The 19,289-nt window shown below is 37.0% G+C and overlaps 2 protein-coding genes across 2 annotated transcripts; one reads left to right on the top strand and one right to left on the bottom strand.

Annotated features, from left to right (window-relative positions):
* The first annotated feature begins 1,004 nt into the window (after positions 1–1,004).
* Positions 1,005–3,520, top strand: LOC131025100 (uncharacterized). Its single transcript, XM_057954706.1, has 2 exons — positions 1,005–2,271; positions 2,367–3,520. The coding sequence occupies exons 1-2, from the start codon at positions 1,094–1,096 to the stop codon at positions 3,175–3,177; spliced, it is 1,989 nt and encodes a 662-aa protein (XP_057810689.1). The 5' UTR covers positions 1,005–1,093; the 3' UTR covers positions 3,178–3,520.
* A 4,147-nt stretch (positions 3,521–7,667) lies between these two features.
* Positions 7,668–12,215, bottom strand: LOC131025099 (elongator complex protein 2). The gene is made up of 10 exons (XM_057954705.1): positions 11,983–12,215; positions 11,806–11,893; positions 11,550–11,635; positions 11,228–11,381; positions 10,836–10,996; positions 10,078–10,740; positions 9,414–9,735; positions 9,089–9,306; positions 8,450–8,627; positions 7,668–8,367 (listed from the first exon to the last, which is right to left on the bottom strand). The coding sequence occupies exons 1-10, from the start codon at positions 12,130–12,132 to the stop codon at positions 7,880–7,882; spliced, it is 2,508 nt and encodes an 835-aa protein (XP_057810688.1). The 5' UTR covers positions 12,133–12,215; the 3' UTR covers positions 7,668–7,879.
* Between the last annotated feature and the right edge of the window lie 7,074 nt (positions 12,216–19,289).

Here is a 19,289-nt window from a genome sequence, read left to right as displayed (position 1 = left end):
ACAAAAGAAAAACTCGCCACCAGCAGGATTCGAACCCGGGGCAAATTGCTGTTCATGCGGTACATTGATTTGTTCGTAAAAATTGTAGATCTGTTCGTTTTTATTTCACGAATTCTCTATTCTCTAAATATTTAGCATTCTCTGTTTAACTTTTCTCTCTATATATATATATATATATATACATATATATATATATATATATATATGAAATGATTCTAATGAAATTTTTAGTCAACGATGAAATTTTAAATTGATTTGTAAGTGTTTAATGTATCACATTATTGATTTTTATATAGAGTATATATTAAAATTTGTGTCATCAACTCCACCCCACACTCTTTGTGGACAGAGAAAGTATAATATTTTCATACTCATCCCCTTCCATAAAAAGATGCACTTATTGTCATTTTTGTCAGTTCTATAAAAGAATATACTCCTCTCCTCCCAGTTCTTTTAGGCACGCTGATTAAAAAACTTACCTTTTAGGAGAAAAATAGTGTGATCTACATCAATTAAATACACTTTTTTTAAAATAGAAAACGAGTCTATTCTAATGGGACGTTACTAAAAGGAGAATGAGTCTATTAGAATGAGACGGATGAACTACTTTTTGTTTTCAAGTATCCCTTATATTTTAACTTTAATATTTAAACTTATTTATAATAGAAAGCTATTATAAATTTCTTTCTCCATTTATAACACTAGAAATAATAGTATAATCTTTTTTTTAAACTCACAATATTTAATATTTTTAAAATTCGAAACAAGTGTGTATACCATTTTAAGTATTCTCTCCGTGTCATTATTATTATTATTTTATCATTTTAAACTGTTACATTATTATTACTTAACTTTCATAAAAAATAATAATTAATTTTTAAAAATGTAAATTTTATCAATTTTAACTAATTTATACATTTTCCTCAATTTTTTTGTGACAAAAAATTTGGAGAGATGTTAGCTGAGGTGAATAAATTTTGAAAACAGCTGGAGAGTATAAAAAGGGGCCAGAGTCCAACCAGGACTATCCCCTTTCGCGGTTTTCCTCTCTCTCTCTCTCTCTCTCTCTCTCTCTTCCAACTCAACTCCTTCCATGGAGGCCCCACCACTCTCCACTGCTCCTCCAACAACTCCCACCACCACCACCACCACTCCATCGGCGGCGGCGCCCTACCCGGACTCCGCTGCCTCCTCCCCGCGCTCCCGCAAGCACGACTCCTGGGACGCTGAGCCTCCGCCGCCGCAGGCCGCCAAGCTCCGCCTCATGTGCAGCTACGGCGGCCACATCGTCCCCCGCCCCCACGACAAGACCCTATGCTACGCCGGCGGCGACACACGCATCATCGTTATCGATCGCCACACCCCCCTCTCCGACCTCCACCACCGCCTCTCCAAAACCCTGCTCAACAACCAGCCCTTCTTCCTCAAGTACCAGCTCCCCACCGAGGACCTGGATTCCTTAATCACCATCACCTCCGACGAGGATCTCGAGAACATGGTGGAGGAGTACGACCGCCTCCACAATGCCGCCGCGGCGAAGCCCGGCCGCCTCCGCCTCTTCCTGTTCCCCAAGTCGCCGACGAGCATCGATCAGCTCCTCGTCCAGACCACGTCGAGCAAGCCGGAGGACTGGTTTTTCAACGCGCTTAATGGAAAATCGGGGAACCTGTCCACTGCTGCTAGCGATCGCGGATTCTCGGACTCGTCTTCGGTCAATAATCTGCTCGGATTGGACGATGAATTCGCAGGGAAGGCGGCGGAGAAAGACGCCGAGCTCAAAATTGAGGCGTCGAAAGTTGGGGGCGCTGCCAACGGAACCGCTCACGGCAATTACGTGATTAATCAGGACGTGCACTCGGTTCCAGATTCTCCGATGCTCGATACCACGTCGTCGTTCGGCTCCGCCTCGAGCTCTCCGTCCATCCCGAATTTGCCGCGTATAAAGGTTCATGTGGAGGAGAATCGCAAGGTCGGAGGGTTGGGAATTGAGGAGCAGTTTCAGCAGATAAGTGTTAACCCGCCGTCGCAGAAGCAGGAGGAGGAAGAGGTTTTCATGTCCGCCGGAGCAGCCGCCGGAGCGGCGGCTTCTCCGCTTCCGATAGTTGTTGGCGGTGAGTATCGGTTTATTTCCGACGACGAGAGATCGGATCACGGCGGACAGAGAAAACTGCAGCAGATTCAGCAGGCGCAGTTGCAATCGCAGCAGATTCCTCACTTTCAGCAGAAACAGACAAATGCTTTTGATTTGTCGTCTCCACATTCGGTATCAAGGTACTTTTGCTAAAATCACTCTAACTGTTGCTTTTTACATCGTGATTTATGCTCAAATTGACCTAAATTGAACGTTGATGATATAATTTCTCCAGTGATGGAAGTGGAGCAAATCAATTGTATAGGCAGAGGCAAGCTATTTATCACCAAGAACAGCTCGTACAAATTCAATCTGGAAACAGCAGAACTCCTTCAAATCCGGTTGATTTCAACTCTGTGGATCAATCAAACGCCAAAGTTCAGATGCAACCGCAGCTTCAAGAATCCGGTTATGTACTCAGCGGCCAATTCGATCAGATTCAACCCGAGCTGCATCAACCACAGCAGTTCATTCACGCTGGTAACCATTACATCCCATCTAATGCAGTTCCAATCCCGTCATATTACTCTGTATATCCTTCCCAGCCGCAGCCCCATCCACACCAAGCCGTGCTTGATCAGCATTACCCTGTTTACTATGTGCCTGGGACTGGTAGACCAAACCCACCTTATAACTTGCCGATGCAGCAACCTAGTTACGGTGAATTAGGTCAAGCCGCACCTTCTAGCCACCCTCAAACGGCACCTGTAGCCTCGCAGGCAGCTTACAATCATGCCAGAAATGTTCCTTCATCCAAACCAGAAATGGTTAGTGGTTTGTATAGAACAGCTGCTACGGCAGCTCCTCAGACGGTCCAAGTGCCCGCAAGCCAAGCTCAATATGTCGGTTATCCTCCAATTCATCATTCATCAAATCCGAATTATGCTTATGAATTCGCTGATCCAGCCCACGCGCAAATGTACTACACCCCGTTGCCACCTCAATTGGCTGCTCAGTACCAGACCATGAAATCGGCCCCTGCTATGGCTGGAAAGGATGCATCTGCACCGCTCTCAGCTGAGATGGTCCAGCATGGTAGCCGGTAGGGGTTTGCAGCCGTTTCAGGTGAGCTGGGAATGGATGTACAATTTTGCAGCAGCTGGTTTGGTCTATCTTTGAAGCTTATAATACAGTGTTCCAATGATCTTGCACTCTTCTTTATTGAGGAGGTCCTAGTGATATTTTCTTATTGGGCTGTGATGTGTAATTGTAATAGTTAATAATATACTCTGGTCTTTGTCTTAATTCTGTGTATGTTATGTTATTGTTATCAAGTGAAAATGGGGTGCTACCTGATATCATACTGTAAAAATTGCACCACAAAGCCACATTGTCCTGTGTATATGAACATATTTATGGATCATTGGAGAAAAAATGTGTTTAGTCAAATTACTATGTGTTTATAGTGATGGGATCTTGCATTCTCTGCCAACGATACGAAATCGTGCTGCTAGTGGGATGTTTGTTGATGTTTAATAGGCAACAATTCATTGGTAAAAGCTTAATTGAGCATCCAAGCTTCCTGCTGTCATTAGATGTGTTCAGATCCTTTTATCCCTTATACGTTGCTCGTTAGATGTTACGATTCTTTGATGCACCTGCGTATCTTTTGGCTTATGTTTATAAGTATGGTGTTACATCTTGAAGATGTAAGAGATGGGCACTCAGCATCTTCTTTTATTTTGGACACCATTTGTGTTCTTTATCTGTCATGGTTTCTGATCCTTCAGTTGAAGAACATCAGTTAAGAGCTCCGCCCCCCGTGGATAGCTCCGTGTTACAGGTGATTACGTCTCATCCTCACAAGTGTTCTTTTCCTTCTTATTCAATGTAAGGATATGTGAAGATTGGTATGATCTTTATTCCACCTTAGCTGTAACAGTGCTAGTAATTCTTGCAACTTGCCGTTGTATCTTTGTCCTTATCAGACAGCAATATATTTTTAGTCCAGATTCCTGAGGATGAGTTCGCCCTATTTCTTTCCTTGAAATGGAATCTAACTTTAGACAGTCAACTTTGTTTAAACTTTTTGTTAGTATTATATTCACAAAGATGGAATTGCTTGTCTGTAGGCACTGTGCTTTTCCCTCTCAGATTCTTTGTGCAGGAGGCTCAATATTCCTCCTTGCAATTATTGGTAGCAACCACGAACGCGTTCCAGGTTCGAGTTTTATGTTTACATTGCCACTAAAGTGACTGTATGCTTTACAACTGCTCCAATTCCTTACTTTACTGCTCCTATTTTTACTTGTCTTTGCAAGAATCTTTCGTCTCACGGTGAAATCTACCAACCACTATTTGCAGGTAACAAGCATCCAGTCTTGGCTTGCTACTGCATAGTCTTCATTCTTCACATAGAAACAGAGCGTAAGCGATCTGTTTCCTCAATATGCTTTTTGCTGTCATTTGGTGTATAGATAGTTTAGTGCTTAGAAAATCAGATTTATTTGCAGCAATTGACCCTTAGATGTATACAAGAAGAAAGAAGATAAGTCCCACTTCTTTAGGTTGCTTAGAACCAAAATAATCGAGGGTCAAGATCCGGATCCAAACTATCTAATGGCACATTTATACTTTATTGGTGTGTTATTGTGTTTGTATCAAACAAGACTCCCCCATGATTTATACATATCTGTATATAACCTTAGCTGGAGTATATGGAGTTAGGTCTTATATTACTCAATGGTTTCATTTGAAAAGTGACAAGAAATGTGAAGCATCTTTTTTTTGTTTTCCTGGTCTGCTTATGAATAATGAGGAATGTTGAAATCACACAAGAATTCAACTCCAGTTAGCTGGTTTGCTTTATGCTAATTGATTGCTGTTTGTTTTTCATGTGCCTCCACAGTTACTCTTGCAATACTTAATCATTTGTATGAGTGCTAATTTAGAACTAGTTGTAATTAAGTATGGATTAGTCATAGATTAAGGTACGAGGAATGTGTAATTTTTTATTATATATTTTTAATGTTTTATGACATGAAAAAAATATCTTAATTGTCTGACAATTGAAATCTGTGTGGTGTGGTCCATGCCGAAATTGTCTGACTAGATATGTTGGAAGCATTTAAAGCAGCTTAATTGATTAATTTAAGGTCTCGTGTCATTGCCACATCATCACTGTCTGCTTTGGTGGTTATTAATTTCGGTGTAGATGTTGATACATTTATTATTGCAAGAATGCTCTTTTGTCTTTTTTATTCGAAGATGTTAATGAAATTTGAACCATATATTTTTCTTAATTGAGTAAACTATATAGCCAAATTATTGGTTTTTTTTTTGGCATTTTTTTTTTATAATACTACTAGTAGTACTAGATGTTAAACTTAAATCTATGCATGTTCATATTTTTCGGCTGCAGCCTGCGGGCCTAATTTATGAGAGGGAAAATCGTTTATTTTGAGTCACTTTAGCTTATTTATAAGAGCATCCGCGTTGGTGCCTACTTGATAGTTTACTTGAGAGAAGGGGATCACATTGAGTAAGAAAACCGCATTGAGATTACTTGATAGTCTACTTGATTTTTTTAGTTTTGATTTTTATGTTTTTCATTTAATTTTAACTGCACAAATTTAAATTAATTCAATTGTAAAAATGTTTCTATAATTAATAAAAACGAGCAATTGTAAAAATGCTTCTATACTTAATTGCACGTATTTAAATTAATAATTAAAGTGTGTGGTAATATAATATCCAGAGATAAAGCATTGCTATTGGTAATAATAAAAAATGCTTCTATACTTAATTCACAATATGGGATATGTATATTTGGGACAAGCATCGTGCATACACGATAGAACGGGTAGCACTCGAGCAAGTGGCCTTTGCATCGGCCTACTCGATGCTCGCCCTACTCGAGTAAGGTGCATCGAGTAGGGCGATGCAGATGCTCTAAGACTTGTTTATAAGCCAGAGAACATGCTATCAGATTCTTATAAGTTATTCGCAATTTAGAACAATGTGATTTGATTTTTCTTATTTATTTTCACAAAACCACTTTTGCTATCTTATTTAGAGTTTAGTTAATTATTTTATCTTATTACTTTAGTACTCCCTCCGTTCATAAAAAAATAATTATTTTTTTATCATTTTGGAATGTCCACAAAAATTAATTCCTTTTCATTTTTGAAAACTTTTTATTACATAGTGGCCTCATTTCTTCACTCACAATATAAATAATTATCATTATTAACCTTAATTTCTAACAGGGTCCATTCTCCATTCATAATACACTTAATTATTTTTATTAAAACATGTATCGTCCCTTTTGTAGGACTATTTTTTGTGGAGGAACGGAGTAATATAATTCTAAAAGAAGCTTAACGTCATAGTAAAATATTGTCTAGAAATTTTAGTGCATTATGATTGACTGACTCATGCTCGAACTCTGGTGATTACGGTGTCTAATTATTTAGAAATGAATGAAGCTATAATTTATTTATGTGTTACGCATGTTTAGTCAAACCCGATATCATTTAAAATGTTGGCCATACTATTATTTGGCCAACCTTTTATGTTGTGGAAGGAACGTGAAGATCTTCGCTACAGTTTTATTTTATGCACAATTTTATCCTGTATCATAAATAATTGACACACAAACAACTCAGACTACTTCAATTTCATTTCTTTCACGTTTTCATATGCATATTTTTGTAAGTTCGTGATTTGCCTCTCTCTCTCTCTCTTGTCTAATTGGTCCACGTGGATGTATTCCTTTTATCATTTCTTTCACTCTTACAAAGGGTGAACTTTGAAACTTGCGATCATCTATAGAGACATATGCATATGTTAGTATTTTAGTTTGTTCAAAAATCGAGTCCTATTCAATACGTGACTTCATATCAATTATTAGATTTAGAAGTTTGTTAGGACTCTGACTTATGAGGACAACGAATAAGTTTGAATATAATTGATGTGATCCAATATGATTTGAAACCGTTCAATTTTTTATTTTTATTTTTAAAATACTCGAATGTGATAAATAAAAAAGATAGAATAAGTGTAAAAGATAAATGAATAATTGGATAACTTATTTAAAAACTAAATCCCATAAGCTCAAACGCCATTTTTAGAAAATTGATAAAAGCTTTCTTTATTTATTTTTTTGGGATAAAAGTTCAATAAAAGTCCACTACATTTTAAATTAATTCATTCATTGTTCTATCTGAGTACGTGCAAAAATTCAAAACAACTCTTCGCTTCCATCAAGGGACATTTGTTTTACTGCATCATGATTGTATTTTATAAGAAATTTTCCAAAGGCCAAATTACGATTTTTATTAGTTAAAGAAAGGGGTAATAACGCCCAAATACTTTCACAATTTTTTATTTTGCACATGAACTTAAAATTTTACCTCTAAATACATGAATTTCCATTTCATAAGAATTTTGTACACGAGGAACATTTTCAACATATGAAAATGAAAATTGAGATAAAAGTCAAAACTATCTATGCAACTTAAACAAAAATTTTCTGAAACGATGCAATTGAACATTAGATAAATTCCATTAAACGAATATAAAAATAGATCAAAACTTCAGAAATGGCTATATGATTAAATCTGAAATTTTACATCAAACGTACTAAAAGGCAACGAAAAAACCCTTAATTTTCAGGTATAAATCACTTAGCTAAAAACTCAAAACCTTTTTCTAGTATACAGACAATGATGAAATGAAGTTGAAAAATACAATTACATGAACTCATGTATTTCAGTTGCAGTAAAACAAGCACCATTCTGTCAACTGCTAAACATGTACCTGAAACAATCTTACACAATGATCAGCTCCACAAGAAGCAAGCTGCACGCTTGTGGAATCTTCGCTCTTCTTCGCGTTCCGCCACCTCAACCGATGAACTGCAGAAACGTGACACATAAACGGGTCAAAACGGACTGCAAGAGCAGCATTGGGTGCTGCAACGCCACCATTTTCGTTTCTGGTGTTGGAGAGAGTCCATAGTTCCACGAGACCATTCTCCATTCCCACTGCAAGGAGCCCGCGGTTTTTCTGGCTGTCGACCCCCAGCCAAGATAATGCAGTAATGCTGCTCTGGAATGTCGGCAGAGTCATGAGCACCTTAACTGATGACCCATTTATCAGTTGCCATATCTTTACTGTCTTATCTCTAGAACCAGTGGCGAATTCGTGGCCAAACGGATTCCAAGAGCACGCCCATATTATTCTCTTGTGGGCTTCCTGCCTGACAACGAGCTCGTGACTTACTTCATCTTGCCCTATTTTGGGAAATGTAACTTCAAGACATTAGTATTCGACTAGATAAATTTTAGAAACAACGGAAAGAAAATCAGGCGTCACCTGTTTGCTTAATTGCAAATATAGAAAAATGGCGATCTCTAGAAACGGATAAAAGGAAACTGTTGTCATGAGAGAACTCCAACTGTGTAACGGTCAAACTGTGTGAATGCAAGCGGCCTACAGCCTTCCAAGAGCCTACTTGCCATAACCATATCTCCGCAACAGAAGCCAACTGTGCCTGTGGGGTTTGGAACTTGTTCATTTATCAAGCTTCAAATGCAAATAAATAACATAATCGTAGAGCTAATTGTCGAAAAAATAGATAATTCTTCAAGAAACAAGATTTTATGCCTCCACTATATATACACTGAAAGAGATCTCACATATCTGAAATATTTCAGTCAACAAAAAATGACCTAATTTTGTAAAATCTCTAATGTCTGAGTACTACCCTTTCGTATAAGGGTAAACAAGATTGAACACAGTAAACATACTTCAGTAACATGCGCCCCCACAAATAACTCCTCAAGCTACCACCAAGTTCCTCTTAAGTAAGTTTGTTAAAAATGGGATGGCAGTAGTGGAAAGAACTTAATCTTGTTTGGAAGAAATAAGCACAATGGGGCAAGCTAAGAGAGTGAAAATTTATAAGAAAAACTAAACACTGAACATAGTATTAATATGAATACAAAGATATACCTTGCAGGACGAAGCAACTAGCTTTCCCTCATGGTCACTACAAAGAGAAAAAAGTTCATTCCCATGTCCATAGAGCTTGTGGGACTCAGGCCACAGTGTATGCCATGCCAGTTGCTCCTCAATGGGTGGTTCTGTCAACACAGTCGGAACTGCTTCGGGAATAGTTTCAAGGGTATCAATCCCTTCATTGTTATTTCTTTCTTTTGACTCAGGTGAAGCTGCATAACGAGATAGAACAATTTTGTATGTGCTTTAGACTTCTCATGCACAATACCAGAACAAAGAACATTCTAAGATTTTTGAAGTGGAGAAGCAAAAGTCTCACCATAAAGATATATTGGCTTCTGCGATAGCCCCAAGGCAGACATATTTGCACCAAGAATTTGCACATTTGATGGAAGATCATCAGCAATGCTAGAATTTTGAGAAGTGGTGTGATTCAATGTCTTCAGAAAGGAGAGAGGAGCTTCAAATACTCTGGCCACTTTCTCGTCAGCCCCACTTACAAATCTGTGGTTCCCCTTTCCTCTGACCATTGTCACACAATTAATATCATGGCCATGAACTTGAGGTCGTGCGATTTCATGCCAAGCCTCTCCATCTTCTATTAAAGATTCATTAGACCATGCAGAAAATACTCTAGATGTCTGAAAAAGAAACAACAAAATGTAGCTATAAGAAACCACAGAGACAAAGATTACCAACAGATTGCAATCATATCATATAACACGTGAAAACTTCCAAGTTTATAACTAGCCAAAAAGTATCTTTAACTTTCCATTATATCTATATTAAATAAGGAATTCAAATAAACTAGAACAGACAGTGAAGGGTTTGCCTTCATACTACAAAATAAATTGCATTCAACATGCTTACCTAGATAACAAAAGGCTATCTGATACCAACATCTGACCTTAAAATTTACTGACAAGCGCAGCCACTCAACCGATAAACAAATTTACAAAACTGAAAATCAGTAAGCTTCTTACTTGGTCATGGCTAACAGATAGCAGATTTTCTCCATCCCTAGCCCAAGAAATGTCTGACACTGGTGCAAAGTGACCAGAAGGAACTTTCTGAGGTTTCCAATCATCAAAGTCAGTGCCAACATTTTTCCAATGATGAAAAGATCCACCATATCCATGCGCTAAAATTGAGTTTCCACTTGGACTCCAGTGACCACCATAGAACCCCAGGGCACAATGACTCAACTCCCCGACAGTTACCATGTTCATCCATATACCGGTAGTCTTCTCTGGCTGCCATATCATCATCGTCTTGTCCATGGATGCAGATAAAATGCTCTGAGGTTGATAGCACTCAATGCCATCAATAGAGGAGCTTTGAGGAGGCTGCCATTCCACCGAATACACCCAATCCTCATGTCCGATAAGAAGGGATTCCAGAGATATCTGGTAAGAGGACGAACCAGCTACAAATATTGGGCCTTTAATATAAGCGGCCAAACTGGTTTCTTCTTTTGGGTTGTGAGCATGGTCATTTAATAAAGCCAGCTTCCATATACGTATCCCTTTGTCTTGAGATGAACTCACGAGAAGAATTGATGTTTCACCATTTTCATATGTTGGTAATGAGAAATCCAGACAACGAATCCAGTCGGTGTGCCCTTTCAGTTCACAGGCACGAACAGACTGGAAATAAATAATCACAAAATGCATTCATTTTAGCAAAAGAAAAATGCATACTAGAGCAGGAACATTAACTAAATGCACCAGATGATACACACTTTTCCCGATCTCTCACCACTGTAGATGTGAATTTTGTTATCCAAACCGCCCATGGCTAGAGCTAGGTGCCCACCTTTTCCAGGCAACTCCACAAATGAAAGAGCAACCATAGGTTTTTTACAGGCAACTATGGAATCCAAGCAAGACAATTTGCATTCACCTAAGATATTCATATAAATAAATATGAGAAATCAAATATCAGAAAGATCAATGGCAATCACATGATTAATTGCACCAAACTAAGCTCCACCAATATCCACATCTGTTGATATTTGACTATTACAAATGTACAGTAAGAGTGTGATATATCAGTATTGTGGTTGAATATAATACCAATGCCAAGCAAATGCAAATTTAATAATATAGAATCACTCAAATCTAAGCAACTCACCCCCAGCACTTGATGGAAATATTATTTCCCATATGCTCACGACTCCATCAGATGAGGACGATGCAAATAAAGCATCTGTCTGAGACATTACAATTGCAGAGATGCAAGTAACACCTTTTTTATGCTTTTCTGGTACTTGTAGCACATTCCTCCACTGCAAGAAGATTTGATTGTGAGATGACAGAAAATATTAGAGATGATGCGCTACAATGACCAATAACATCCCCAAATTTTATGTTACTGAAATGGGAAGATTGAATTAGGATATCCATAACAGAGAAAATCATGAAAGAAATAAGGGGGAGAGAGAGAGAGAGAGAACCTTTTTATTAGCAAGGGATAATTCCCACAGCAAGATTGCTCCATCAGCATCTCCAGATAACAGATAATGGCTTTCCAAATTCTTCGCTGCAGAATAAATGAAAATTAAGATCATATTAATCATACGAAACTACAATCTACCAACAAAATTTCAAACGGGGAAAAATACAATCAATCCTAATTCACTTCATAAATTTCATTCCACCACATAAAAAAAGAAGGGAAAAAGATATTTCAACCACAGGCAATGAACGAACCTTTAAATGCAAACTTGCTGCTGGGCAACCAATGCGTGCAGTTCACATAGGCTTTGTGGCCCGGAAGCGTAGTCAAAATTTGCGCAGTCTATCGAAGAGAAATACCGTTAACTGATACTAGCAATTGTCAATCAATCAACTTGAAAATCAAACAGTATGACAAATTCACAACAAAACCTTGGGGCAAAATATGGCAACGGCATTTTGGGCGCCAAACGAGATCAAATCACAGGCGCCCCACGAAACGTTGTGAACTATTCTGTTGCAGCCAGCTCCTATGAAAGCTCTCTCCACTTCCACTGCCATTTCTCCAACTTCAGCGCCCATTAACTCGCATGTGTGTATGTGTCGTCTGTGTGTGTGTGTGTGTGAGAGAGAGAGAGGGGTTTTGCAGTCGACGGAATAAGAGGTTTTAGACTTTTAGTAATGGGAAGGGGAAAACGACGATTACAAATAACGGCATGGGCTTCTGAGTGGTAATGGGCTTTATTTTCGGGCTTAAATGGTTTAGTAGTGGGCTTGTTAAATTCAGTTAGGTGTGTTTCTGTTTGGTCACCTAACTGGGTGCAATGCAAAATGGATATTGTATGGTAGTCTATTAGTCATGGGAAAAAATTAAAGAGATTAAATAATTACTCTCTCCGTCCTACGAATTTTGACACGTTTAATTTTGACACGTGAATTAAGGAGTTATAGATTAGTATTTTAAGTGTGTAGTAAATATAATATAAAAGTGATAAAATAGAAGAGAGAAGGTAATAAAAGTGATAAAGTATGTGAGAGAATGTAATAATTATTACCTTATTTAGAAATGTGTCAAGATTCATGGGACGGTCCAAAAATGAATACATGTCAAGATTCGTGGGACAGAGGGAGTAGAAGATACAAATGCATTTTTTTTGTAATTAAATAATTGATTCCTGTTTCAGAAAGTTCTTTTTTTGTAGGGGGTAATTCTATTCATAGCCTCATTTTTACTCTTCATAGCCCCTTTTAAAAAATAATACTAAGAATAATAATAAATATACTATTTTACCCCTAATCTCTAAATTAAATTTCTGCTAAATCCTCGTAATTCATAGCCACCATATTTTAAAAATATGAACTCTAAAATATGGAAGAAGAAAAACGTCAAAAATTAACATAAAACGAATATGAACTATAAAATCTGGAAGAAAAACGTCAAACTCATAGCCACCATATTATCAAAAATATGAAATCTTAAATCTAGACTGAGAAAAACATAAAATTCATTGGACTTTGTTCCTATGGCCTCAATATATTCTTCCTGTTTACAAAATAAAGAATTTCTGATAAATGAAAAAAAAAAAAAAAAACGTAAACAAACATCCAAGCAATAGGGAACAAGAGAGATGATGCTTTGTTCAATGCATTTAACACAACCTCAAAGGTTGCTATCTTTTGATTCTATTTCCTTGTAATTTCTTCTTCCATGAAATTCAATATATTCTTACCACACAATTTATCGATGTCAAGAACAACAGCACTTCCACAAAATTAGCCAAAATAGCCAGAAAATACACGAACTTTCATCGGAATTGCATATTGCACACGACCTTAAAAAATAGCCCCATAATACATCACCTTTTATTTTAGTCGCAAATTGCACCTTTGAAGTACCCAATCGTGATGCAATTTGCGACTAAATTAAAAGGTAGTGTATTATGGGGCTATTTTTGAAGGTCGTGTGCAATATGCAATTCCGATGAAAGTTCGTGTATTTTCTGGCTATTAACCCTAAATACAACATGGTTGACAATCAAAGAAGTAAGAAAAATGCCGCAAACTTTCAGCCATTGATGGATGAGAGAATGCACTTCCGCAAATGAAAATTGGTAATTCACCATTATAATTGTTCATTGTGAAACCAATCTAATATCAACATAATTTAAGGGGTTTAATCTGTTTTTAATTTCGTAAAGAAGAATAGAAATTGAAGCTATAGAAACAGAGAGCTTTACGATTGTTTTTTCTTCTCTCTAAATTTTGGGGCTCATATATTTGAGAATACAGTGGCTATATAGTTTAAGGATTTATTAAGAATGTAATTTAAATGGTAGGGATAAAATGGTATATCTATTATTTATTTTATTATAATTTTTAAAAAGGGGCTATAGAGAGTAAAAATGAGGCTATGAATAGAATTACCCTTTTGTAGGGATGGCAATGGGCTGGATCTGGACCGGATCCTGCTTGGTCCAGATCCATATCCGGATTTTTTGACTTAGGCCCAGATCCGGTCCAGATCCAATGGATCCAAAAAAATGAGATCCAGGTCCAGATCCATAAGATCCACAGGGTCTCGGGTCCAGACCCGGATCCATACTTTTTGTCTTCTAAATTAAATTTATAAATCTTAAATTAATCTCAAATAAAATTATAATTATTGTCTAGATTTTCAACAATTATTCAAAATAAATGAATTAACCATATTCTATAAAAATATTATCGAAGTTTAATAACAACAAGAATATAATAATCAAGTACTAAATAACAGTGGAACAATGTGTCCTCTATTTTACATAGAAAAAAAGAAAATTAATTGTTTAAACAAAATAACTCATAATATTAAATATTATATGCAATCAATTTAGTTTATTAAAAGTAATTTGTCACTCGCATAGTCGCATATACAAACATAAAAGATTAAATTTTCACCTTTAAAATTTTGAGGACTTATAGAGTAGTAGCTCTCAATCAAGACAAGTGATTTACTACGTTTGTTATCAACTTCATAATTTTTCAGTAGAAAATACAAGGTGAGCATGAATAAAAAGTTTAAAATATAATTAAATTCGTTATTACAATTTGAACTTACGAAGATGATCGATTTTTTTTTATGAAGGGTGAAAGCAAAAATGTGAGAAATGTCAATTCAGAATAATTTCATTTTCCACTGAATTATTAAAAAAATCATTTACCTTCTTAAAAAAAATCATAAACTGGTATATTATCTATGTCATTTTCCTTATTCAATTTATTTCGTTTAAAAAATTAATTCAATTTAGTTTGAAATTTATTTAAAAAAATATATAAATTCACACCTAAACAGAATATAAATTTTGGTGAGCACAAAACAATCATCCAACTTCTTCTCATCTCTATTGTTCTCATCCGCGTTGATAAAATATACTCTATCCATCTAGGGATGGCAACGGGTCGAATCTGGACCGGGTCTGGCCAATACCAGATCCAGATCCGTTTTCATACACCAGATCCAGATCCATGGATCTAAAATTTTGGATCCAGATCCAGATCCGTCAGATCCGCGGGTCCACGGGTCCAGATCCATGGATCTACTATTTTTAAATTAAATTAAAAAAAATCACAAAATCAATAACATCTAATTTCCATCATGAAAAAATATAACACACAATATTTTTTTCTAATTACTTTTAGTTTTTATACTTTTGAATATAATTTATTTATTATTTTTAATTTAGTTAATATTATTAGTAAACTAAATATAAAATATAAAAAAAATATATAAAATAAAACGGATCCACGGGTCGGATCTGGGCCGGATCCGGATCTAAAATTTTAAGATCCAGATCCAGATCCGTTTTCAAAACTGAGATCCAGATCCAGATCCGTCGGGTCCAAAAAATTGAGATCCAGATCCGTTTTTACAGATCTGGATCCACGGATCTGGACCGGGTCCAAGATCCACTGCCATCCCTATATCTAGGGCTGGGAATCGGGTCGGGATCGGGCACCCTACCCGAAAAAATCGGGTACCCGATCCCGAATAAGGCCTGAAACCAATACCCGACCCCGAACCCGATTTCTTAATCGGGTACCCTAATACCCGACTCGGGTACCCGAATCGGGTATTCGGGTACCCTAAATTACCCGATCAAAATCTCAATTTCTAAAGTCAAACTGTGAATTCGGGTATTAGGGTACCCGATTTACCCTAATACCCGATTTTTTTAAAAAAATTTGGAAAATATGGCCCATATGCAAATATCACCGATCAATCATAACATTCAAATGTCAATTGCTCAAAACACAACCAAAATTGTGTATACCAATTACCAAATAACATTCAATTGTCCATTGAATTTGTATATACCAAATATGTTTGTGCTCAAAACTGAGAAATTAGAAATCTGTAAAAAAAAAAAAAAAAAGAAGAAGAAGAAGAAAAAGAAGAAGAACACATGCTGTGCTGTCGGAGCTCGGTGGCGGCGCAGTGGTCGGTGGAGGCATGGAGTGCTGCTGGCTTCTGCGCGGTGCAATTTGACGGAAAACGGCGACGGGAAGTGGGAGGCGCGCGGAGGGACAGCCGAACAGGGGGGAGGCCGAGTGGAGGCGCGGGAGGGCGACGGTGGACGGGCGAGGGGCGTTGGCGCGCCGCTGGGTGGTAGGCCGGAGGCAGGAGGGAGGGAGTGGGACTGTGGGAGCCGGGAGGCCAGAGGTTAGGGCTGGGACTTGGGAGTTTGGGATGATTTGGGAATTGGGAGGTCCCGAACAGGCGAACAGAACAGGGAGGGGCGTGGGTAAGGGTTTAGAATCTGGAGACTGGCTGTGGCGAGTGGGGCGGCCGGGCGGCGGGCGGGACTTGGGAGTTTGGGAATTGGGATGAATCGGATGATTTGGGAATTGGATTTGGGGAGGACGGCTGGGAATTGGATTTGGGGAATTGGGAATCGGCTGGAAACAGAACAGCTGGGTAAGGGTTTAGTCATTTATTTCAATTCATATTTAATTTAATTACTAGTTTAAAATTTATTAATTAAAATATCGGGTAATTCGGGTATACCCGATACCCGATCGGGTATACCCGATACCCGATTTTTTCACACCCTAAATACCCGACCCCGACCCCGATCCCGAATTTTTCGGGTATAGGGTACCCGATACCCGATTTTTTCGGGTCGGGTATTGGATACCCGATTACCCGATCCCGAAATTCCCAGCCCTACCTATATCCATCTCAATTAAATATAATCTAATATGCATAATCTAGTAGTCGAAAGGCAGGAAAGGCCTTTCCTCGAACTCGTCGGCGCGACATTGTATCAGCCACCTTGGTCATTGTCTGAACCACCTCCCACCACGTTCAAGTATCAGCCACCACTACCAACGGAGGTGCAGAGGTATCGAACACCACTACCAACAGAGTTGCAGAGGTTTCGGCCACCTATATCAGCGGAGGTGCAAAAGTATTGGCCACCTATATCAGGGAGCTGTTATTCCAAACCCCTCTCACGACTACCCGGCGCCAGCAGTCAAAGTGTGACTTTGATCCTCCTCCGGAGCCACGGGAATGGTGAAAGTGAAGAGGTGTTTCTGCTTGTTTGCTTGTTTTGCTTCAATACTCTATTTTTCTCTGTGTGTTTTTAGTAGCTTGGATACATCAATATTGTACTTTGTTTGTGTTTTTTAGTAACTTAGAGGCAGTAGTGGAGCCATAAATTTATATTAGCGGGGACTAAACTTGTATGAGGGTTCGGGACTATCCCCAAGCAAAATTCTATTATAATCTATATTTTTTAGAATATTATATTTAGAAAATAAAATTTTATAAGTTTTTTATATTATATAAAATAGCTCTAACAAAAATAGTAGCATTACAATGAAGATAAAATTATTTTATAGTTGGAGCCTTATTAAATGAATGATCAAGATTTTGACAAAAACCTTTTTTATCTAATGAACACTATTATCTCTTTAAAGTTTTCACCAAAATACCTAGATATTTTTCTTTCAAATTTTCTATTAGTGTAGAAAGAGTTTTTGAAAATTTTAATTATTTTTTATAGATCAGTATTTCACAACATTTTTTTTTGAGACATTAATTGGTTGTAAATCGCAAACTATTAGTGAATTTTTGTATTTTTCCAATTATATAAAGTTATAATGCTAATAGATAAACTTTAGTCAATTTCGAATTTTGCCATGAATTTTAATTTCGCCCAAATAAAAAATGGCATGACAAAATTAAAATTGATATAATAAACACAAATTATATTAATAAATGGACAAATAAATTTGATCAAATTCAGCCAACAAACAATTAAAATTTCAAACCAAAATAATAAATGATGTTGCCCCCCCCCCCCAAATAGAATTAATTTGCAACTATAGTTTAAGTGGAAATATATATATATATATATATATATATATATATATATATATATATATATAGGGTGTGGTTATAATGAGAACCACACTTATCGTGAGAACATAAGAACCATTAAAATCAATGCATCTGCTATATAAATTAATGCATTCGTTATTAAATTTAATGCATCCGAAAATAATAAAAATTTTGCTCCCTTCAGGATTCGAACCTAGGATCTGCATTCATCCACCAAGATGATGCATCCACCGTAGATCTTGATGATCGAATGGCTTAAAATGGTTCTCCGTTCTAATTTTATTTAGTGGTTCTTATTTGAACATCTCCCTATATATATATATATATATATTTTATCATTATGCTATTGGAGCATCTCCAATGCCCGGATCGAAGGAGGCGTCGATCCGGGCCTTCCATTGCTGCGCCGCGTTGGAAAACTAGGGTGGTTCGAAGCTGAGCGAAGACCCGGGGCGAAGGAGAGAAAAGATGATTGCGTGCGGGAGACGCGCGGAAATTAAAAAAAAAAAAAACGAACAATTACATAAGAGTGGAGAGATGGGGGAAGAAGAAGAAGAAGAAAGAGAAGGGAAGGGTGGGGCGGGGCGGGGCGGGGCGGGGCGGTGGGTGGGTAGGTAATTGATTTGACTTTTTTAATTCCTTTTAATTTTTAGCCCAGTTTTTAATTATTGTTATTTAATTTATTGTATTGTATTTAAATTAGTAGTAATATTTATTGTTAATTTTTTTATTATTAAAATTATGTAATTTTTTAAATTATGACTTTAATTTTATTTTAATTATTGTAATGTTTAATTTTAATTTTAATGAAATTGAGAATTTAAAAATAAAAGTGTAGAAATATGTATTTTGTGAAAATGAGGATCTAAGACACCCTCTAAGACCCAATGCATTGGAGAGGGGTGTGTCTTAGGTGGGGACCACCATCTAAGACACCCCCTAAGACACCATGCATTGGAGATGCTCTTATATACTCCCTCAGTCCCACGAATTTTAACACGTTTTTCTTTTTGGGCCGTCCCACGAATCTTGACACGTTTCCATTTTGGGTAATAATTATTACATTTTTTTATCATAATTTATCACTTTTATTACCATCTCTCTCTCTCCTACTTTATCATCTCTCTCTCCTACTTTATCACTTTTATTACCATCTCTCTCCTACTTTATCATTTTTATATTTTATTAACTACACACTTAAAATACTAATCTACAACCCCTTAATTCTCGTGCCGAATCCAAACGTGTCAAGATTCGTGGGACGGAAAGAGTAGATAAAATGAACTTTCAAATTCTAACACTATGTATAGGGTGAGAAAATTTAAAAATAATATTTTAAAATTCATAATTATTTTAA

The sequence above is a fragment of the Salvia miltiorrhiza genome, chromosome 5 (assembly GCF_028751815.1).
Source record: "Salvia miltiorrhiza cultivar Shanhuang (shh) chromosome 5, IMPLAD_Smil_shh, whole genome shotgun sequence".
NCBI classification, from domain to species: Eukaryota; Viridiplantae; Streptophyta; class Magnoliopsida; order Lamiales; family Lamiaceae; genus Salvia; species Salvia miltiorrhiza.
This window is presented reverse-complemented; position numbering and strand designations above follow the sequence as displayed.